We start from the raw sequence: 23,611 nt of genomic DNA, 5'->3' as shown, positions 1-23,611 counted from the left end.
TACAACAACTCAGGAAGTGGTACCCGAGACCACAGGAAGTTGAGGTATTTCAGGGAAAGAAGCCCTTTCACTTAATCATATAGCCCTCCCTGTTATTTCAACATGCCGCATCAGTGAAGAACATTGTCAAATACAAGATTAAAAAAAAGATCAAAATGGGACCCAGTGCAATAGCCTAGTCAGTAAGTCCTCAACTTGCAGGCACCATGATCTCATATGGGCACTGGTTTGTGTCCCATATGATCCGCTCCACTTCCTATCCAGTTCCCTGCTTGTGGCCTGGGAAAGCAGCGGAGGGTGAAGCAAAGCTTTGGGATTCTGAACCCATGTGGGAGACTCAGAAGGACCTCCTGATTCCTGGCTTCAGAGCACCGCAGCTCTGGCCATTGTAGGCCGCTTGGGAAGTGACTACCAGCAGACAGAAGATCTTTCTGTTTCTCCTTCTCTCTATAAATCTGCCTTTCCAATAATAAATAAATCTTAAAACACATATACTCAAACATATACTCACTCCCCAATCCAGACTTATATAAAAATCAAGAAAACTGCATTTTTAGGTTTGATTTATGTGTAATAAAGAATTCATACTGATTCCTTCTCCGCGCCCTCAGCTCCCACTTTCAGCTCTCCGTGGGTGGCTCAGTGTCTTTCTGGGCTTGCTCAAGTGTCGCCATGGACTCCAGCACTCCTCTGCCCGAGACTCTAGCACCACCTATGGAGCTGTCCTCAGACTTCAAGTCAGAATGGAGCCCAGAGATCGGGAAACTCAAGCGAGACCAGATTGATGAGCCAGAGAAGCTCTCGTGGGATCTGGAGACTCTTACGCTTGACCCTCCGAAGCCAAGATATCAACTAAGGCACAGTCCAATCAGTGTTGCGTTAATAGCATATAAGTTTAAGACGAGTGACCCAATGGATGTTCTGAGATAAAGTTGCACCAAGGGTGACTCGGCTGATCCGCTGGAAGGTAGCTGCCCATTCTGCCATGGTCCTGCAGGGAAACCTCTAGAACATCCAAAGACGGAAATGTCTTCTGATGAAGAGGAATTTGAGGGATAGTCCCTTTATACTACCTTTGCCAATAATTCTATATAGTGTGCAAATTGTCCTAAGACTTCTATTACAATCATTTTTTTTTTTTTTTTAGATTTATTTTTTTTTTTATTATTTTTTCATTGGAAAGGCGGATATACAGAGAGGAGAGACAGAGAGGAAGATCTTCCGTCCGATGATTCACTCCCCAAGTGAGCGCAACGGGCCGATACTATGCCGATCCGAAGCCAGGAGCCTCTTCTGGGTCTCCCACACGGGTGCAGGTTCCCAAAGCGTTGGGCTGTCCTCGACTGCTTTCCCAGGCCACAGGCAGGGAGCTGGAAGGGAAGCGGGGCTGCCGGGATTAGAACCGGCGCCCATATGGGATCCCGGGCGTGCAAGGCAAGGACCTTTAACCACTTGCGCCACCGCGCTGGGCCCTACAATCATTTTGATAATGAAAACATTGGGCATTTATTTCCATGATTTGGGGAATAAGATAGTTTGGTCTTGAAATGTTCATTGCAATAAAATTCGATGTGCCTTTAAAAAAAAAAGAATTCATACTAACAAATAGATACATACAATATGCAAACACTTAAGAATTATATTAAAGTTTTAGCATTCATTCAATTTTAAGATACAAATGTTAGTAGCTTTTCTTTAAACGAACACCACAAGCTCTTCCCTTACCTTTATGTCGGCCTACATCTCTTCTTTGCCCCTTCTCTAACTCTCTCCTTTGAGAAGAAAGTGCATTTTTCTGTTCAATGGCTTTCAGGGCACATTCTCTGGAAATGTCTTTCATCTTTTCCCTTTGATCATTGTGAGTTAACTTTACTGCAAAAGAAATTCTCAGTGTTACAAATCATTTCTTGAAACATCCAACAAAAATAAAAATTGAGCTATACAAAAATGCTAATATTTTCCTTACATGAAACACAACATAGACTGAAATACACATTGAACTCATTTTTATGCTCAGCTAAAACCTCAGTATCATTTTTTTCCGTGGTGTTGCATTGTTGTCTTGTAAAACTTCCTCCATGGCAATTAAAGCAAATGTAAGAGAGGAAAACAAATGACTTGCCACTTGAATAACAAGAGCTGCACATGACTGATGGTTATTTCCCAAGCACTGCTCTAAATATACTCCTGTTTAGTTCCCTGAGGTACCTACAACTGAGGCAAGCAGAAACTAGAAACTTGCCCACATTCCCATACCTTGTAAGCATAGAACCGAAAATATGATCCCAACATCTCTGGTTCCAATGCTTGCATTTGCCACCACTTGCACACTACCCCGGGCTTATGTGGCATTTTTCAAAAACCAAAAATTGCCTTAATCTTTAAGCACCAACAAAAGATACAGTCTTAAGATTCTTTAAAAGCCTATACTGTGAATCTCTGTTGAAACATTCACTTTAATGGTCTGATATTACTTCATTAGTACATTTAAAAGCTATCAACAAAATCACCCTGAACATTTATACATGTAAGAGTTTTATGTATTTCTAAACCGTAACTATACACGGTATGGTACTCTGACGCCTCACTGTGGACTCAAGTCACAGAACCAGGATTGTGAAAACTATAGTCATGAGCTAAAACCAGAACTGACTAAAAATAAGGCTAACTATAAACATTAACTCCAGGAACTGAGTTACTGTTACATTCATCCATAACTAGTTGATTTTAGAATAGAAGTAAAATTATTAGCATTTGCTTTTTCCAAAATTCAGTGTCTTAACTCCCCGAAGGAAGGGATATGTCAGAGCCTTCTTTAATTGTAGACTACCTCCAACCCAGCACATCTCTGAAGGTATGGAGAAACTTGAACACGTTCTGCTATCAACACGGTCTGGGGGATGACGGTTCTCAGAGAAATGCATCGAAGGACCACAGTCTATAATCTACATTTTGTCTTCCTAACACAGCCAACAATTCTAAGAACTACAGACTCAGTAATGAAAGGAAGTGGCTGACATACCCAGCAACAAGCAACAAATGACCATGTACACACCTACCTGGCCCTCTCCCTCCACTTGTCTGAATGTGGTTTCGAGTAAACAACGAAATATTATCAGTTTGAAATTTCTGGTTTTCTCTCTGTTTTACTTGATCACCAAATTCATTTTCTCTTGAATTATCAGACTTATAAAATGTAGGCTTCTCATGTCCTTCAAAAAAAAAAAAGTAAAAGTGTGTCATTGTCTTCCTTCCTACCAAGAAAAGAATGACTGAGTTATCTTTTCAGATATTTTTAAGACTATCCACATAGTTATTTAAAACTCAGACAGCTAACACTGTCTAAGGATTTCTACATGCTTTAAATGCATCCCCAAATGGTCTAGCTGCTCTGGCTTACTGAACTGGTTTCTACAGTTTATTTTTTCTTATTTATTAGAAAGGAAGAATGACAGATTGGGGGCAGGAGGGGAAGAGAGAAGGAGAGAGACATCGAACAACACATTCCATCCACTGGTTTATTCCCACAAATGCTGGCAACAGCCAAGACTGGGAATAGCCAAAGTCAAGAACTCCACCATCCACATACGAGACAGAAATTTAATCCTGTTTCATGCCAAGTGCAAACTGGAAGAAAAGCAGAACTAGAAATGGTGATTTAATCCCAGGTACTGTGATATGGGATGCACAGATCACAAGATGCAGCTAACACCCTGCATCTCTCCCTACTGAATCATTTTAAATTTCAATATTCATCGACAAGGTTATCAGATAAGCAGCCCCTTCTGTTATGCAAGCCTAACAGTGCATGACTCCTGAAGGTGTTTCTGGCATCACTGATAAGGTTCCCTTCTAAACATACATAACAAAAAAGTACCACAATCTTTCCACATTGTACTGCTATGAAACTTGGCTGTGAAATTATCCTAATTATTCACTTCATATTCAATATATTAATATTCCCAGCTCATTATGAGAATGGAAAAAACAGTAAAAACAGTTGTTTTAAGAGACATACCCATATTTTCTGCACCAGATTTGTAATGTGACCAGCTGACCACCTGCCTCAGCGCATCTTCTGTAGAAACTGCTGTGCCTTCTGGGTTTGCATAAAACAAAAGCAGTGGCTGAAAGTGGCAACGAATACACTTGGAGACCACATCTTTCCACTTAGCTCCAACCTTTTCAAAAACCACAAACAAGAAAAACAAAATAACATCTCTTAAACAATATGTCTACAAGACATAGGCACTGAATTGATTTGCAATTGAAAAAGTTTTAAAGATATTTAAATGCTAATAGTTCAACTCCCCATCCTATTACATGATTAACTATATTTAGTAAAACAAAACAACAAAAAAGGCTTGTAAGCATTATTATTTTAAAAAACGATGGGTAGAAATTACAGAATTCTTAGATTCTCCATATACACGGGTGATTGATTTTGACAGCTATTTCTAGGTAATTCAGAAAAGAATATGAGTAAGTCATTTCAGTAATTTCTGAAACAGGACAGTAGCATAAAAAAAGAATTTTAAATCACAAAACTTGACTCTGAATGAATTAAGTTAAAAAATTTTTAAACTCATGGAAGAAAACAAAAGAGAAAATGTTTACACCTTGGAGAAGGTAAAGATGTGATTAGATAAGATATAAAATAAATCATCAAAGAATAAAATTTATAGTGACTTCAATCAAAATTAACTAATAATTTCAGTTCTTAGAAAGACACCACAAAAATTTTAAATAAGCAACATCCATCTAATAAAGGACTGGTGGAGAATAAAGGTTTTCTACAATTCATTATCAAGATGATAATCCAGCCTGAAAAGCTGACAAAATATTTGAATAGTTACTTGACCAAAAAGATGTTACAATTTCCAATCAGCAAGGAAAAAATGCTGAAAAAAATGATCAGTGTAAGAGAAACAGAAATTAAAATCACAGTGCAACAACATGATGCATCCACTTAGAAAGGCCAGAATTAAAGACTGCCAACACAGTGCGGCTTGGAGTGTGGAATGACACTCTTGGTACACTGACAACAGGGATACAAGCTAGGGAAATCCATTTGGCAGTTTCTTGTACAATTTACCATACCATCCAGAAATTTCACTTCTAGGCAGGGGGAATAACATTTTCACACAAAGACTGGTCATTCTTCAATAGGTAAATGGATATATTATTGCAGTCATGAAAAGAAACAAGATGAAAATGAAGCATTGCTGCAGACAACACAAATGAACCTCAAAGACAGTAGGCTAAGGGAAGGAAGCCAGACACAGCAGAACATTCAATACAAGTCCATTTACATAAAATTGAAGATTTTATACAAAGCTAATCTACAGTGAAGTCAGTGATTCCCTGGGCCCAGAACCCAATAACGAGACTGACAGCAAAAAGAGAGCTTCTCTGGAGTCACAACATTCTACATACTAATTATATAGTAATTACAGGGAGAAGACATCCCCATTTTGACAAGGGGGAGCTCACAAAAGAAAAGCAGAGGAAATGCATTCCCAAAGCAGAGCAGGAAAGAAGTTTGCAGTGGAAATTCCATAGATGGCAGGGAGACAGTGTAGAGAAGCATGGGCAGGGTAATCACACAGCAGTGAGCGGGGACACCATCAGTGATGGCCCCTGACAGGGGCTGGAGGAGTCACCAGCTCCAGAGAGGGAGATGGGAGCAGAGCACAGCAGCCCAGTGTCACTGGCAATACTGCCTGATGCAGAGTCTTGCAGACCAAACTGCACTCAGATGCCGCTGGAGCCAAAGTAGGGGTTAGGGTGAGGAAAAAAAATGTTTCTTTCCTCTCACTCAGCCCTGGGAGCACCCTGAAGTAGAGTTATGGTGGCTTTAGCATGCACCTGTGTGTGCACATGCACCTGCAAGCTAGAGCATTAGAGGGATAATTCTGTAGTCCTCATCAACTTTGAGTTGGGCTAGAAGCTTGGCAGGAGCTGCACACCCACTTAGGACTATAAGGTATATACAGCCAGCCCCCTCCACCCACCCAAAACACATACACACAACTACTAGTACCAATGGCAATGTTCAAACTGCCAGGATAGATCACCCACAGGTATCTGGGGCTGGCAATGCATCTGCTCTCTCCGTGGGTGGGACAGGGCTGGAAAGCTCAGGAGAGTCCTAACATACTGTGACTCTGAGGGTCACACATGCTATGACTATGGGAAGTCTGAGACTGTACAATAGGACGTGTTGTGTATTGTGCATCTCTGGGCAATCAAAACATTTGACATCAGAAGCTAAGAAATCCCTGACTGCTTGAAATGGATCATTGCAAGGTTCTGGGTTCTGACTGAGGACCATACAGATCCTTTGTATGGTTCATGTGCCAGTGTGGGAGGGAGCTATATCCAACGAGGGCTTACCCTGGACACAGAACACTTTGAATGAGAGGAGGTGAGGCTGCGATTATACTAGCAGATGTGATCATACCTTCCCCTCAGCTAACAATAGAGAAGCTCTATTCTGCTCAACTTGGGTGTCACCCTGGACTCTTAACCCACAGCTGAACCTTGACCGGAGCACCCTGACCCCACCCACACCTGTGGATATCCACTGAAGGAGCAGTCACTCTACTAAGTCATAAAGGCATAGCTGAAAGATAAAAACCATCAAGAGATAAAAGCAACAAGTACCTAAAAATAAATGCAGAAATACAGGAAACATGAACAAGAAGGTAATATGACTCCTCACAAAGAATACAATAGCACTTTATTATTAGAATGCAAGATTACCATTAGATGAAGAGATAGATGAAGTGTCTAAAAATGAAAGGACAAAATGATCACAAGATTACTTAAACACATAGAGACTACTGAGGTAAATCTGCACAATATGAATGAAAAATTTTGCTGACAGAGTCAGATATTTAAGAGAAATCAAATTGAAATACCAGAGATGAAGACTCAATGTATGAAATAAATAATACAGTGCAAAGTCTCAAAAGACTTGGGGAGGCAAAAGAAAACCTAAGGTAGAAGATAAACCTTTGGAAATTGACAGAAAAAAAGATGAGGACAAAGACAAAGCAGAAGAGAAGGAGGAAGAAGAAGAAGAAAAAAAAGAAAGAGGAACTTAGAAAAACTGAAATAGAATTTGAGATTTACAGGATACTCTCATGTAACCAAACATATATTTTTAGTAGCTCCTAAAGGTGTGGAAATAGAGAATGGATTAGAAGACTTACTCAGTGAAACTTTCTATAATATGGAGACATCCAAGTTAAGAAGCACACAGAACTTATAACAGGTTTAAGAGAAGGCATTCACCATGCTATATTACATTCAAACTTCAGCAGCGAAACACAAAGATTCTAAAATGTGCACAAGAGGAACACCAGATTACCTCTAGAGATGCCCAGTTAGACTAAGAGCTGATTTCTTATCACAAAGCCAATAAACTAGGAAAGATGAAAACACAGAAATCAAGTCATAAAAAAACCTGCCAATCCAAAATATTGTATCCAGCAAAGCTCTCGTTTATAAAGTCCTTCCAAGTCAAGCAGAAATTGAAAGATTTATCACCACCTATCCAGCCTTACAAATGATACTTAAGGATTCGCTACACAAACAGAATGACAACCTTCATAATGAAAAAAATGGGAAAGTAGAAAACCTCCCAGTAAAAGCACAAAGGAAATCCAAAGTGCACAAGAGGAGTATTTATGGGAAAACAGAATCAAGTCATTACATATCAATAATAATCTTGAGTGTAAATGGCCTAAATTCTCCAATCAAAATAAAAAAGCTGGCTGAATGAATTAAAAAACAAGACCCATCTATTTGCTACCCACAAGAACACCTCACCAACAATGATAAACAGACTAAGAGAAAGGATGCAAAGAGATATTCCATGTTAACGGAAAGCAAAATTATGAGCAGATGTAGCCATCCTAATATCAAACAAAATAAATTTTAATGCAAAAACTAGTAAAAGAGACAAAGAAGGCCATTACATAGTGACTAAGCAATCAATTCAGCAAGATGTGACTATATTAAATGTATTTGCATGCAAAGTCATGGCATTGGTTATTTAAAACAAATTTCAACGGATCTAAAAGGGAACAGACTCTAACTCAATAATAATGGGGAACTTCAATATCCCACTTTCATCAAGGGACAAATCAACTAGACAGAAAATCAACAAATATATCAAAGCCAGTGTACACAAAGGACTAAATGGACCTAACAGGTATCTACAAAACATTTGATCACGTAGTTGCAGAATACACATTCTGCATCAGCACATAGAACTTATTCTAGAATACTCTATACATGAGGCCATAAAGCAAGTCTCAGAACATTCAAAAACATTTAAATCCTTCCATGTAACCCTTTTCTAACCACAAGAGAATGAAGCTGGAAATGAAGAACTAAAGAAACTAATAATATGCAGCTATATGGAGACTGTATGATATAGACCTGAATTAACAGGGGGTCACAGAAGAAATCACAGAGCTGGCCCGTGTACACTAGTATTTATTATCAATCTCTTATTCCAAAATGAACAACTTCAAGTTAGCCTCAAAATAAGTCAAATTTCAATATTAAGGATACTTGAACTCTACTGTTATCATGAATTACTGCACATAATTATGTCTTTTATATGATTAAGTAATTTATTCAAAAAAGCTAAAATTCCAGGTACTAGAAAGTCCCACATACCTCTTTTACATTGGCATCATCAAAAAACACCCATTTAGAACTCTTCGTATGAAAAGCAAAGGCACAATAATGTCGGCTGGTGTAGCAGATCATACCAACCAGGTGAAGTTCACTGTTTTTGGCATTTTCATCAGTTACCCTATAAAAAAGCTGTGCAAAAAATTAACATGTACATTTAATATTACAGCTTTAATACATGATGAACTTTAAGAATCATATGTTTGGCTCATTATGAAAAACAAAAAATTCTCACGTATCCTGCCCAATGCAGTATCATGATCATACCCCCGAAAGCAGTCCTGATCACCGCACTGCTAGAACTGCTACCTTCAATTCACAGACTTTAATCCAATGACATCAGTGTACTACACATCAGCTCAGTGACACATTTCCGATAACATGACTGACACTTGACATAAACTTCAAATATGAGATAAACTTCTGATAACTTGTGACTGAGTACATTATCTGAACATGTATCATATAATCTAAAATTTTAATGGTAACACAAGCCAATTCAACATCTATGCAGAAATAATCATAAAAAAAATCAGCGTTGCCAAAAAATTTTAAATCTTAAATAATTCTAGACTAACATGTATTTCCATAATCATGATTCTGTATAGATAATCGTATCATCATTATCAGGGTAAAGAAGAAAGAACAGGTAGGGCTAGTGGAGACTGTAGCTGAAAGCCATTCCCAGTCTACACAGAACAGGCATTCCACTCAGCTAGATTTGATTAAACATCTAGGAGTGCATCTGAACGTTTTCTTTCCTTTAGAAAGAAAATTTAGTTCTGAAAGGATAAAACTAACTGTATCATAGCATGCAAAGATATTACAAAAACATAAAATTAAAGGAGGAAAAGAATTTTAAAAGTTCAGATACCCCAGGAAGATAAAGATGTGTTGCCAGATTCCGAACAACATCTTCAGTCAAGTCTGAATGCTCAGAATCCCAGACTAATCCAATAGTAACAATCTCTGGACAATTCATTAAAACACGACGAATTTTTATTTTTTGGCCACAGTTGCTCTAATGAAAAAAAGAAAAAATAAGTTCTGAAATGATCAAAACAGAAATACCATGGGTAGTTGTTACAGTTCATATTAAACAGTGATAATCTTAACATTTACCTGAAACTTATTTCCCCAACATGCTGTTAATTGACTTCCAATCTGCTATTTGTCTTAATTATTATTAAAAATAAGTTTTTAAAATATATTAATAGATTCCTGTCTAACCATGAAGCAAAAATGCAACTTAAAGCAGAAATAAACCACTGAAGTCATAAACAACATTAGATGGAAAAATAATTTATTATTTTTATTTTCTCTAAAGACTTATCTTTATTGGAAAGTCAGATTTACAGAAAGGAGGAGAGACAGAAAGACCTTCTATCCTCTGGTTCACTCCCCAAGCCACAATGGCCAGAGCTTAGCTGATCTGCAGGAGCCTCCTCTGGGTCTCCCACATGGGTGCAGGGTCCCAAGGCTTTGGACCATCCTCTACTGCTTTCCCAGGCCACAAGCAGGGTGCTGGAAGGGAAATGGAACAGCTGGGATATTAAGTGGTGTCCATATGGGAGCTGAGCACATGCCACGTGAGGACTCTAGCCACTAGGGCTACCACTCTGAGCCCTTATTTTCATTAAAAACAGAAACAGGAAAGGAAAAGGAAATGAAGGGAAAGGAAAGGAAGGCAAAGGAAGGGAAAGGAAGGGAAAGGAAGGGGAAGGAAGGGGAAGGAAGGGGAAGGGGAAGGGGAAGGGGAAAGGGAAGGGAAGGGAAGGGAAGGGAAGGGAAGGGAAGGGAAGGGAAGGAAAGGGAAGGGAAGGGAAGGGCAAAGGGAAGGGAAGGGAAGGGAAGGGAAGGGAAGGGAAGGGAAGGGAAGGGAAGGGAAGGGAAGGGAAGGGAAGGGAAGGGAAGGGAAGGGAAGGGAAGGGAAGGGAAGGGAAGGGAAGGGAAGGGAAGGGAAGGGAAGGGAAGGGAAGGGAGGGAAGAGGAGAGGAGAGGAGAGGAAAAGATAAGGTAAGATAAGAAAGGGAAAAAAAGAAAGAAGAAGAAGAAAGAATTTTGGGCAAGCACTGTACAATGGGCAAGGGCAGCAATGCAGGTATCCAATACGAGAGCACCATTACTAGTCCTGGCTGCTGTGCTGCCAATGCAGCTTCCTGCTAATGCTCCCAGAAAAGCAGATGCATTTGGAGACCTGACACCCACATGCAAGAAGCAGATGGAGACTACGGCTCCTGGATCCAGCCTTGTCCAGCCTTTGCCTTTGTGACCATTTGGGAAATAGAATAGCAGATGGATGATTCACTCCCCACTCCTTTCTCTCTGTGAGCGTGTACAACTACAACTTTCAAATAAACAAATCTGTTTTAAAAAGTTAACTCCCCAGGTGGGCCCAGTAGGGAAATAGTGGGCACTTTCCTCTTGGATTAGCACTCCCACTGGAAAGCATGAAAACCAGGAATAGGACAGGGGTAGCTAAACAGAAAGGCATCCACCAGCATGTGTGTGGGCTAGATAGTGGGGCTGGCTGGGTTGAACTAGGCTTCAATGCCCACTGACATGTACAAGAGCTGAATGGGTTGTGGAACAGACTGGACCAGTATGCTGTACATACTGGCAAGCATGAGAACCAGGGCAGGGGGCGGGCCTAAGGGGGGTATTTTGGGTTGCTCCAACTAGGCTACAGCTCCCTCTGGTTTGCTTGAGGGCCAAGTGTGTGCCGGATAGCATCAGGCTGGACTCCAACACCCATCAGTTCGTGTGAAAGTCAGGGCTGGAGGCAGAACTGACCCAGCAATTGCAGCCACCAGTGTTTACAGAAGCTGACTGGGGCAACAGATTGTGCCAGACCTTCAACTGGCATGCACCCACAAGACTCAAGTCTGGGATCACCTCAGACGAAGTTTCCTTGGGGATCCCTCCAACTGAACTGCTGATCTCAGAACCCCAACCATGAAGAGAAGTCCAAGTTCTATGGTATGACCATGGAGTGCATGTGTCAAAGCTGAGCCTCCTCAGAGGCTCAGATGGAGCAGTGGATAGCATATCAGGTGCACATGGAAGATATGGCAGCCCATTGGAAACTGTAGACAACACCTGGTACCACAACAGAGGACGGAGGACAGAACAAATCAGTATCTACCCCAGCCATGTGGTGGCAGTGAAAATCTAGGCAAATGGAGACTCTAAGGTGGACTATGTCAACCAGTGGATTCTGCAGCAATTTCATCATGCTTGGAATGGCGAGATTGGCAGCAATTCAGAACTGTGGAACTATCAAAACCACTTGAGCAGTGTCCTTGGAGGATGCCCCACATCAGGAACTCTGGGATGGGTGGGAAGCTGGGTGGAGCTTCTCCCTTTATCTCCCCTCTTACCCCAGATACAGAAAAAGAGAGAGAGAGAGAATATGGAAACAATAATCTTACCCACTTTCCTATAGCCCTTGACCCTTTATGCCCTAATCAACTATGTAAAGATTATAAAAATAAAATAATAATAATTTTTAAAGTTAACTCCCCATATAGAATTAATATAATTATGATCACCTCTGAATGCCTACTTTCAAACTACAAAAACAGAAGCACCCTGCTACTCTTCAATTATACTTACAGGACATTTTCTATAGTCATCTGTTGTGTTTGCTGCTTGTAGCAATTCTGCAAACATTTCAGGTTTAAAGCGTTCATTTCTTTCCATCATTCTTTCAACTTCATTGCTGCAAAAAAAAGTAGCTCCAAATGTAGCCTATGAACTTAACAGATATAATAACAAAGTGCACAAAAGCCAGTAAGCAGCTAATGCAGGTATATCCTCTGTCTAAACATGACTGAGCCTGAAAAAGTAACCACAAAGTAAATTTTCACAAACTGAATATTTTTTAAAACTGGAAGTTGTATGATCAAAACAATCAGACCAAGTATAGAATAAAATAACACTAAATTATGCAAGGGGCCTTGAAGAGCTTATGACTATAAAGGAGTAAGTTCGAAAATGCAAAAAGTGCAAAAAATTTAAAACTTATGCTATTTTTCATAATGCAAACTTTTCATAAAGTGTTTTTTAAACATATATTTATTTTTATTGGAAAGTCAGATTTATAGAGAGAAAGGGAGACAAAGATCTGCCATCCACTTGTTCACGCCCCTAGCAACTGCAATGGCCGGTTTAAGCAAGGAGTCCAGAGCTTCTTCCCATGCAGGCATATGGTCCCTAAGCACTGGGATGTCCTCTACTACTTTCCCAGGCCAAGCAGGGAGCTAGAAGGGAAGTGGAATAGCTGGGATACAAACCAGCACCCATGTAGAATCCCTGCACATGCCAGGAGAAGACTTTAGCCACTAGCCTACCATGCCAGGCCCTCATAAAATTTTTTGAATACTGCTCATATGTAGAGGTTTCAAAGTTTTTTCCACAAAATAAGTTCATCTTTTGAGGCTGGTGCCATGGTGTACTAGGCTAAGCACCCTCCAGTGATTTCAGCACCCCATGTGAGCACCAGTTTGAGTCCTGGTGGCTCCATTTTCAATCCTGCTCCATTCTGGTAGGCCAGGAAGGCAGCAGAAGAGGACCTGAGTCCTTGGGCTCCGACACCCACATGGGAGACCCAGAGGAAGTTCCTCGCTCCCAAGCCTGGTTGCAGCCACTGTGACCATTGGTGGAAGTAAACCTGTAGATGAATGATCTCTCTCTCTTTAGAAAGTAAGTTCTTTTAATTCCACTTCTCCACGAGCTTTCAAATTTCTCCTTGTACTTTTGCTTGAAACTACATGAATGGGGTATGACACTATCTAGAGGATATCCTAAAGTAAGTATTTCTTTTGTTCTATTTCTGAAGTAGAAACTTCAGTTTAAACAGAAGTGTAGAGAAAGTGTGCTCTCTGGCCCAAAGTTCTCTAAGAAAGCAACCCTTCTCAAGCCCAGTGGAGGCCCTTCACTGATTCACTGAAATTATAGGCAAATCATTCCCCAAGACACGAAGCTTTTGTTCCTCTAATGAATGCTAATTGTGTAACAGGGCCTAGGAAGGCCTTTTAACACACTACAGGGTAACTGCTAGTTTTAATTCCGCCACCGCAAAACTCATTTTTACACAAGGTACTATTTTGAAACAACTTTGTAAACACTTCTGAAGTGGAATGTAAGGTAAGGTGAAACTGCTACTGGTTTCCAGCTCAGATGTTCTGGTTCTACTTAGTAGAAATATGCCTGTTCTAGAGCTACATATAATTAAACCAGCTCAGTGGCTTAAACTACAAGTATTTGATAAGTAGAAGCACCCTTCTAAAACACTTGGCAAGCAAAACAGAACACTAAATCTGATAAGCTCGCTCATGTTGCACATAACGGTGTTACTAAACCGACAGCATTACAGTGTGTTAACCAAAGTTTGAGTTCTGACAAACCTGGGTGTCAATCTTAATTCTTCCACTTACAAGATTAATGTCATTAAAATTATTTAGCAGGTCTAACAAACCTACAAAATATTGTTTTTAATAAGAAGGATGATTAGAGTTTACATAAAGCCCAGAACATAGTAAGCATTGAATAACTGATATTGAATACTTATTACTAACAGAAGTCATACTTGTATAAAAACATTATATAATTTTATATATTTATACTGTCAAACACCTCCTGAAAGTTTTCAAACAAAGTTTTCTTTTTTTTATATATAAATATTTAAAATCCAAGGACCATCTTTAGATGATTAATTAGCCAATGTTTTTGGACAGAAAGGGAATAAGAGAAAGGGAGGACAAACAGGAAACCATGGAAAATTTAATTTCAGGTAAATGTTGAGTCCTCAAATACAACAATCTAAGATGGGGGTAAATTCACATATTTCTTTTCTGCTTACCCTAGAACTCAACACAATAAAAGTACAGTCAAGTGACAGGAAATACAAATACTACCAAGGGAATATTTTAACAAAAATGTAGAAAATACCAAGCTCTGTTAAAACTTGCTATAAACAGAAACAACTTCTGAATCATATTTTGTAAATTTCACTATGCGACACATACATGTTGAGCATCTATAATCCTAAATCCAAAACAATCCAAAATATGACACTTTTTGAGCACTGACATGAAACTATAAGTGGAAAATCCCACGTTACCTCATGTGACATATCTTAAAATTCAGTCACACTAAAGACATTGTATAACTATTACCTTCAGACTGTATAATATGTACATAATTCATAGATCACGTTCGTGTTTGGACTTCAGTTCCCTTCTCATCCCCAAGATATATCATTCTGTGTATGTAAGCATTCCAAAATAATAATAATTTTAAAAAATGCCTGAAATATTTTGGACCTCAGTGTTTTAGATTAGGGATACTCAACCTATGTTAGATTAAGCTAAAAAGAAGCAGCAAAGGCAGACATCTTGTGGTACTGCTACTGGCAGCATATTTATTAGACTCAATCAAACGGAAAAATTATGTACGTTGTGGTTTTATAGGCTATTCAGTATGCGTACAGGTGTCACCAACATCTTTGGTAAATAGTCTTGAATAGGTTCTTACCATAGGGCTGTTGTAGAAATGTACCGCACAAATTCTGTAAAAGGTAGAGGGTCAGATGATGCTCCACAGCTACGACACACACACTATAGGTAGAAACAGACGTTTAATCTATCGATCATAAAATATAAGTGTAACAGCCAATAAGATACTTAGGTCACCTCACCTGCTCATACAGAGTCATGGCGAACTTCTGGTGGGTGATACAGGACTTGGAGGTGCACATGTCCGCATCCCTGCTCGGCACGATGTGGAAATGAATCCTCTCCAGTATGTTTTCCTAATTGAAAAATTAAAATGAAAAATGAGTGTTGACCCTAGAGGAAACATTTGAAAAAAAAAAAAAACTTCAAAAAGTAAAAAGAAACTCTTTTAAATGGTAGATTTCTTTTAAGAGTAAATGTAGGAATGCCACATACACTACTAGTTTTCCAACTTCCTTCTCTAGTCAACACTTTAAAGGTTGCTCAATTATTTACTTTTCGTAAAAGTGCTATCTTAGAAATTGCTTAGAGAAATTAAATACATAACTTAGCATTCTTATAACATTTAACATACTTTCCAAATCAATTCACAGTGGCTGCAACCTAGAATATTAGAAAACAGTGTCCTATAATTTCAGCATCCATGTATTAAGAAACACCAAGCAGCTATTTTAAAATCCTACTTAAATTATTTAGATAGCCATACAACTTACACCAAAATTTCAATGATAAACACTCAGAAGATACAATAATACCACACTATGATCTGTATGTGATTTGTCCCTTAAATTTCATGTATCAGGATCTTTTTGCCTATGAGGTGGTTGGCAGGAGAGTCAGTGCGCAACCTTCAAGAGATGGAGCCTAAGGACTCCTTAGACCAACAAGATACACACCCAAAGAAAGGACTGGGATATTTTCCAAGGCTCAATGGTCAGCTATAAGAGGCACAGCCTGTTCCCTGCCCCCAACATGACAGTATCTCAGCTTCCTATTTGGCAATGTGATCTCCTCCTCCTCCTCCATACATCCCTGCCATCTGCCACAAGGTAACACAGCAAAAGGCCTTTTACCCAGAGCTGCATCATGCTCTGCGGACTTTTGGCTGCCAAAACTCGGAACTCAGCAAACCTCTTTTCTTTATAAAGTTAGCTTGTCGGGGTAATTTCATTATAGTGATGAAATATAAAACAATAAACAAGATAATGCAGGTAATGTGCTTTGCAACAAATTTCATATGAAAGTACGGATTTGTAGTACAGAAAAATAAGAGGAATTTATTTAACACAACACTCCCTCTTTTTACTAAAGCCGATTAACCAATAAATTTTAACACAACCTTCCTCTCTCCCTAGAAAATTTAAAACCATTCAGTGATGTAAGCTTGGTTTCCTAGACATTTCATGAACTGCCACTATTATATATTTGTACATTACACTAATCCCAAAATAAAACTGTTGTACAAAATATAGTCATGTTTTAAGTACTCAAGTATAAACAGAAAAATATTGGAAACTTATTTTGTTATTATGTGTGCTAGTACTGACACATTTTGTAATAAATACAAAAGAACACAAGGCCATGTGCTAGTGAAGGTGCTTTCCTTCTGTCTAAAAACCATGAAGATGCTAATTAAGGAAAAAAGTATTTAGACATTCAGCCATCACGCCAGACCCCCACAATGTTTTTTTATATCCATGCAATGACAGGTCTTCAAAAAGACCATGGACAATACATATAATCAAAAACCTACACATGGATGGCAAAAAACTTCTAAGCCAAAATAAGCTTAGTTTTTAATTACATTTTTTCCCATGAAGTAGCCTTCTATAAAACAGATATTTCATAATAAACATGGGCCTAGCACAATGGTTCAGTGGCTAAAATATCACTTTGCATGGGCCAGAATCGCAAATGGGTGCCAGTTCATGTTCTGGCTGCTGTTCCACATCCTATCCAACTCCCTGTTGTGGCCTGGAAAAGCAGTAGAGCAAAGTCTTGGGACCCTGCACTTGCGTGGGAGACTGGGAAGTTGCTCCTGGCTTCAAACTGGCTCAGCTTCAGCTGTTGCAGCCACTTTAGAGAACAAACAAGTGGAAGGAAGATTCTGTCACTCTTTGTCTGTAAATCTACATTTCCAATAGAAAAAATTACAAAAGTAATTAATGTACATATTGTAGAAGGTGTATCAGGATCATAGCCAACCAAAGGAATACTGAAATTATGAACATTGTGGTACAGAGCCAAACATCAGCTGCAGGGACTCCTAAGCTGAAGTTCAAGCATCAAAACTGTTATCCCACCAGGGTTCCCTTCTCTCTCCCTGAGAACCACTGCATGAAATGGTAAACAGCACTGCCAAGAATGTGCCATACTTCAATATCCTGTGGAAAAGTGATCCAAGTGACAAAATATATTCCTCAATTTTAAAGTAATTTAAGTGGCCTAGCAATTAAAATTCTAGTAACATAAATAACCCAAATGAGAAATGGATTTAATTTGAGCCTGGTAGGATGGATAAAAACTCAAATCCATTGACCAGTTCTGATACTTTTCCATTACTGGATGTTTCTGCTTTCTACTGTCCCCAAATCTGCATCAGCTAAGCAATGAAAACTACTACTTGAGTTTCCTAAGGATTATCAGACATACGTACAAAGCACTCTGCAGCATCATCCATAAGGCCAAGCTGAAATCGCTGCTCATCTTTGAAGCTTTCTGCCAGAGCGTGCCTGATGTTATCTGATGGGAGTGCTTTTTCTCGGCTGTGCTGAAACTGTGCAAATATTGTCTGGAAATCAACAAGTACATCAGTAAGTTTAGTGCCAATGACTTTTAAAACACTTGAACATTTCATGGCAACGTAGAGACATTCAAAATAGTATGCTACGAAACTATCACAGAACAGTCTTATTCTAAAATTCCATATAAACTTACTTAATTATTTCAATGAGTAAAGCACAAAAATAGTAGCAGCAGTCTCAACACGAAATGCTAATGTAAGAATTAGACATTTGGAGTTCTCAGGACCTGCCTACAGATTCTGAGCATGTAAGCTTCACATGAGGCCTAGTTCTAAACTGTTCCCTCTGATGAATCTGACTTATATCATTTATGGACAAAGATTTGGGATAAGTTGCCTAAACCCTAAAAACACACTACAGAAATTAAAATCCAAGCAGTTAGAATGTTACCTTCAATGCACAGAATATGCAGGCATCTCCTTGACAAACATGTCCAGTCAGAACTCGTAAACTTCGTCGGAATATGTCCAACTGCCATAAAACCTAAAAAAAAAACCAGATTTGAAAGAAAGATTCAGATTTTTTTAACTTGCAAAAAGTGAATCAGTAAGATCTTTCTTTTTAAATGTATTTATTTTATTTGAAAGGGGAGGAGCCCAAGCTGACTCTTTCCAACCACTCTTTCACTCTTCAAATGCCTGGGAACCCAAAACTCAACCTAGGCCCCAGGGTGGGTGGCAGAGACCCACGTGGGTCACATGAGTCATCATTCGCTGTCGCCCAGGGCACATTAGTAGGGTTTTAGAATCCAGAACAGGACTCAAACTCACACAATCCAATATGGCATGCAAGTGTCCCTGTGTCATTAACTATGTAATAAAATTTCCCTTTGAAAGCTACTGCTTTTAATAGCACAATAAGACCCATTTATCCATCACAAGCAATTCAGTGTGTTACAAGAACATAGACATTCCATAACTTTCCTGAACATTACCTCTTATCAAAACATTAAAAAAAAATGCTGCCTTGGAATGCACTTTACCAATAAACAGCAATGGCAGCACAGCTCTAGCGGTAGTGCCACACTTTGGCCAGCAGCTCCACGTGGAAAGCAGGCTGCCTGAGTTCCAATTTCAGCTTCACTGTTCAACTGTCCTTGCACCTGACTCAGACAAACTATTTCCTGAGACTCAGTAAACTAAGGACAAATTTAGTACCTACTTAAAGGCTGATATAAGGATTAAATCTGACACAACTACTTGCGCCATCATATACTGCCTTCTTGGCCTCATTAGCAATGGGTTTGACTGGAAGTGGAGCAAACAAGACTTGAATCAGGACTCTAGTACGGGACAGCAGTGTCACCATGGGCTTCACCTTCTCCACTACAAATCGTCTTCAGAAAACCTATATGAACAGCTGTTTTGTTAGGAAGAATTAGCTTTGCCAACCATTTTACATAGCAAACATCAGGGGTCAGCAAGTGTCCCCAAAGCTGCTATAGTTGGTGCAGCAAAGCACAGCAAAGGAGAGAAATGCAGTTAAAAAACAGAGATTTCTAGACAGATCCCTTGAGTATTCTGGTGGCCTGAGGCCTGGGAAAGAAAATTGAACAGGATTCAAAGAAACATCACCCAGAATTCACACAGGCTCAGGGCAGTGTCCTGTCCCCAACAGTCAAAGTGGGAAACTTCAGAATTCACAGTCTTGGTAAAAGAAGAAAGAAGGGTCTCTAGTGGAGAGAGATAAATTCTAGAGAGAGAAACACATTTTTTCTCATAACAAAACAGCTCTGTCCCAAGAAAGCAAAAAAGGAAAGCAATCAAATTGTTTCCAAATAAGTCAATCAAGTCCCTTAACATAGGTCAAGATTAATTTTAGGAATAAGAAAATATACATAACCTGACAAAATAACATCTGTGTGATCAGCTAATAAAAATTGTAAGACATTCAAAGAAACAAAGAAAATATAACTCAGAATGATAAAGGAAACAGATACTGGAACACACTTAGCCAAGTGTATCAAATCAACTATTACAACTACAACATACATTTAAACAACTACAGCTAAGATTAAACAGGAGAGGACCCAGCATGGTTGCCTAGTGGCTAAAATCCTTGCCTTGCATGCTCCAGGATCCTATATGAGTTCTGGTTCTTATCCTGGCTGCCCTGCTTCCCATCCAGCTCCCTGTTTGTGGCCTGGGAAAGCAGTCGAGGACAGCCCAAAGCCTTGGGACCCTGCACCCGTGGGAGACCGGGAAGAGTCTCTTCTCTCTTCCCTGCGGTTCGGCTTAGCAATGGTCATTGCAGCCACTTGGGGAGTGAATCAGCGGACAGATCTTCCTCTGTCTTTTCTCCTCTCTTTTTCTCTGACTTTCCAGTAAAAATAAATAAATCTTGAAAAAAAAAAAGGACAGGAGAAAGATATTAAGACTTATATCATGGAGTTGGTGCTGTGGCATAGCAGGTAGCATTTCATATGGGTGACAGTTCAAGTCTCAACTGCTATGCCTCCAATCCAGGTCCCAGCTAGTATGCCTGCAAAAGCAGCCAAAGATGGCTCAAGTGCTTGCACATTACAAGCACACAGGAGACCAAGAGGTTCCTCTGCTCCTGCTTTGGGCATGGCCCAGCCCCAGCCATTGTGACCACCTGGCAACTGAGCCAGCGGACAGATGATCTCTCTCTCGTTCTCGTGCGCTCTGTCTCCATAACTCTGCCTTTCATACAGATAAACCAAATCTTTAAAAAGAAATCCCATACTAAATTTCCAGAGGTGAAAAATGTAATTTCTAAAATAAAAACTAAAATGAATGAGATTAAGAACAGATAAGGCATTTCAAAGGGAAATATGTATTTTCAAGCAGTAATAGAAACCTCACAAAATGAAACAGAAAAAAAAAAATTGAAATGAACATCAATGAACCCTGCAGCCATTTTAAATACACAACCATGCGTGTACATGAAACTGGAGTCCTGTAAAGGGGAGAGACAGAAAAAATATTTGAAGAAATAATAGTCAACAAGTTCTCAAATCGGTTTAAAATTGTAAAATTTGCTGATCCAAGATGTTCAACAAATCAAAACACAAGAGGCATGATGCCAAGACACACAGTAAATTATATTAAACCAGGAAGAAAGTCTTGAAAGCAACAAAGGAAGAGGACACACCACACAGAGTGGAACAAAGATCAAATCAACAAAGACCATGCAGGCTATCACGGAGAGACGCAAAATCACCAAGGTACTGAAAGAGAAATGTCAGCTCAGATCCTTTCAGTCAAAGCAAAAAAAGAACAAGAAGTCTTTCAAAATCAAAATGGAACTGCATACTTTTTTTCCAATGCATAAAAGCTAAAAGAACTTGTCAACAATATGCTAGCATTCAAGCTGCCATGAGTCTCAATCAGCAGGCAAAAAGAGCTCTCTATATCTTTCAAATAAACAAAATGAAATTTAATGAACTATTACAGGTATATTTTTCCAATTTCTTTTCCACATAGGCTTCCTTATCCAGAATTTTTTGTTGCTATAATATGTTCTTCGTCTTCCTAAACTATACATAGTATTTGGGCAACTAAGGAAAAGAAAAAAAAAAAGCAAAAAAGAAAATATAAGTATGAAGGAGAGTAGGAAAGAGGTAACAGGAAAAGATCTGAAATGACCAAAGTCTCCTATAAATGACAAAAATCTCTTTCTAATAAGATGCTATTTGCATTCATTCAGACAGAAGTTCACATTTTAATTGTCTTGAAGCCTCCCAAAGAATGTAGGTATGTGGTGCCTTTCCCAGCTTTATAATGAGCATTTCTCCCAAATATCAATTTTGATATTTTGATTTTATTCAATTTTGATCTTATTGAATCAAAAGCTTTTAATTCCACAGTGCTCCTATTTTCTCACAGTATTTAATGTCCCGAAAGTCATTTAGAAAGGGCAAACGACTGGCTGACAAAGGAGTCTGGAGTAGAAGAGAATTAATACTTTCCTAATACGAACTGGCTCTTTTTCCCTGGATAACTTTAAGAACTTTCAACTTTGGGCCCAGCGCGGTGGCGCAAGTGGTTAAAGGTCCTCGCCTTGAATGCCCAGGATCCCATATGGGCGCCGGTTCTAATCATATGGGCGCCGGTTCTAATCCCGGCAGCCCCGCTTCCCATCCAGCTCCCTGCCTGGGGCCTGGGAAAGCAGTCGAGGACGGCCCAAAGCTTTGGGAACCTGCAACCGCATGGGAGACCCGGAAGAGGCTCCTGGCTTCAGATCGGCATAGCATCGGCCATTGCGCTCACTTGGGGAGTGAATCATCAGACGGAAGATCTTCCTCTCTGTCTCTCCTCTCTGTATATCCACCTTTCCAATACAAAAAATAATAATAATAAAAATAAATCTTTAAAAAAAAAAAACTTTCAAGTTTGACATCTGTCCCCACTGGAGAACAACTGGTAACACAGACATGAGATGTCTGAGTAGATTCTAGATGTACTACACTTATCAAATGTTGTTATGAACCAATGTTTCGGTTTGCAATGTCAGAAAAAAACAGAACATACGTGAGGGGCCAACACTGTGGTGCAGTGGGTTCCACTAACACTCAATGCTGGCATATTGCTTAAGCACTGAATCGAATCCTGGCTCATCTACTTTAGACTCAGCACCCAGCTATGGGGTCTGTGAAAGCAGAGAAGGCGGCCCAAGTCCCTGGAGCCCTACACCCATGCGGGACACCCAGATGAAAGTCCCGGTTCCTGGCTTCAGCCTGGTACAGCCTGATACTGCGGCTATTTGGGAAGTGAACCAAGTGTACAAATTTCTCTCTCCCCTCCATGTCCTTCCTCTCAGCTCTCTTGCTCTGTCTCTGTCTATAACCCTGCCTTTCAATAAATCAGAATCTATGTCAAAAGCGATTTATTCTGAAGAATTTTTAAAAGATATACTCTAAGATCAATGGAAAAACATTTCAATATCCTAAATCTTAATAACCTATAGTACCATAATTCTACTAGAACTGTTGAATATTCCAAATTGTACATAAGAAAGGATGCTTATTAAGATAATCTATTTACTAATAGATATTATTTACGTAAGGGAATTTTAACAAGGACTGAAATAAAATGGATTAGCCTTCCATTTGACCACAAAAATGATACCCAAATCATGATTCCAGGTGGGCAATGATTTCAGGGCCACACTGAAAGAAGGAAATTTAAGCAACAAGATAAAAAAATACATATTCTCATTTCAGCCCAAGAAATTTATTTGTTTAGCTATAACTGGTATATATAATGAATTTTTTAAGGCTGAAGGGGGTGGTGGCAGCTGTTAAAAGTTTTTCAATGTAGGTATCTGAGAAACATTCATAATTTTTATATTTACATATAAAGCATTTTAAATATAAAATTTGTAATAAATTTTAATTTCTAATATATCATAGTGATACACCACTTTGTTCACAAAACAATTTCTAGTTACTATAAAAGTCAAAGTGCTCAGCTGAAATACTTTTGTTTCCATTGAAAGTGGTATTAGGCAATCATTCTAGTCGATAATAATCTTATCCCTAATTGATGAATCAAGTAAGCATTGAGCAACCAATTTCTTGAAAATAAAGGTTACAAATTTAACAAATAATTGTGG

General features: G+C 39.1%; 1 protein-coding gene across 8 annotated transcripts in view; it reads right to left on the bottom strand.

Annotated features, from left to right (window-relative positions):
• The window catches only part of USP53 (ubiquitin specific peptidase 53), a 60,983-nt gene that overhangs the window by 20,559 nt on the left and 16,813 nt on the right, over positions 1-23,611 (bottom strand). For 3 of the 8 annotated variants that reach the window (XM_040967428.1, XM_040967427.1, XM_040967435.1), the window contains 10 exons: positions 18,425-18,517; positions 17,887-18,021; positions 15,413-15,526; positions 15,250-15,332; positions 12,328-12,433; positions 9,587-9,733; positions 8,695-8,844; positions 4,019-4,181; positions 3,060-3,212; positions 1,726-1,872 (listed from right to left, as the gene is read on the bottom strand). In XM_040967428.1, the coding sequence (XP_040823362.1) occupies positions 1,726-1,872; positions 3,060-3,212; positions 4,019-4,181; positions 8,695-8,844; positions 9,587-9,733; positions 12,328-12,433; positions 15,250-15,332; positions 15,413-15,526; positions 17,887-18,021; positions 18,425-18,517 (1,291 nt within the window). Of the gene's footprint in view, positions 1-1,725; positions 1,873-3,059; positions 3,213-4,018; positions 4,182-8,694; positions 8,845-9,586; positions 9,734-12,327; positions 12,470-15,249; positions 15,333-15,412; positions 15,527-17,882; positions 18,022-18,424; positions 18,518-23,611 lie in introns of those variants that run through there. The other 5 variants (XM_040967431.1, XM_040967430.1, XM_040967429.1 and 2 more) reach the window with 5 other exon arrangements.

This window comes from Ochotona curzoniae, unplaced genomic scaffold, assembly GCF_017591425.1.
Source record: "Ochotona curzoniae isolate NIBS_2020 unplaced genomic scaffold, NIBS_Ocur_1.0 scaffold_4506, whole genome shotgun sequence".
Classification (NCBI taxonomy): domain Eukaryota; kingdom Metazoa; phylum Chordata; class Mammalia; order Lagomorpha; family Ochotonidae; genus Ochotona; species Ochotona curzoniae.
The sequence above is the reverse complement of the archived record's forward strand: the minus strand, read 5'-3'. Positions and strand labels throughout refer to the sequence as shown.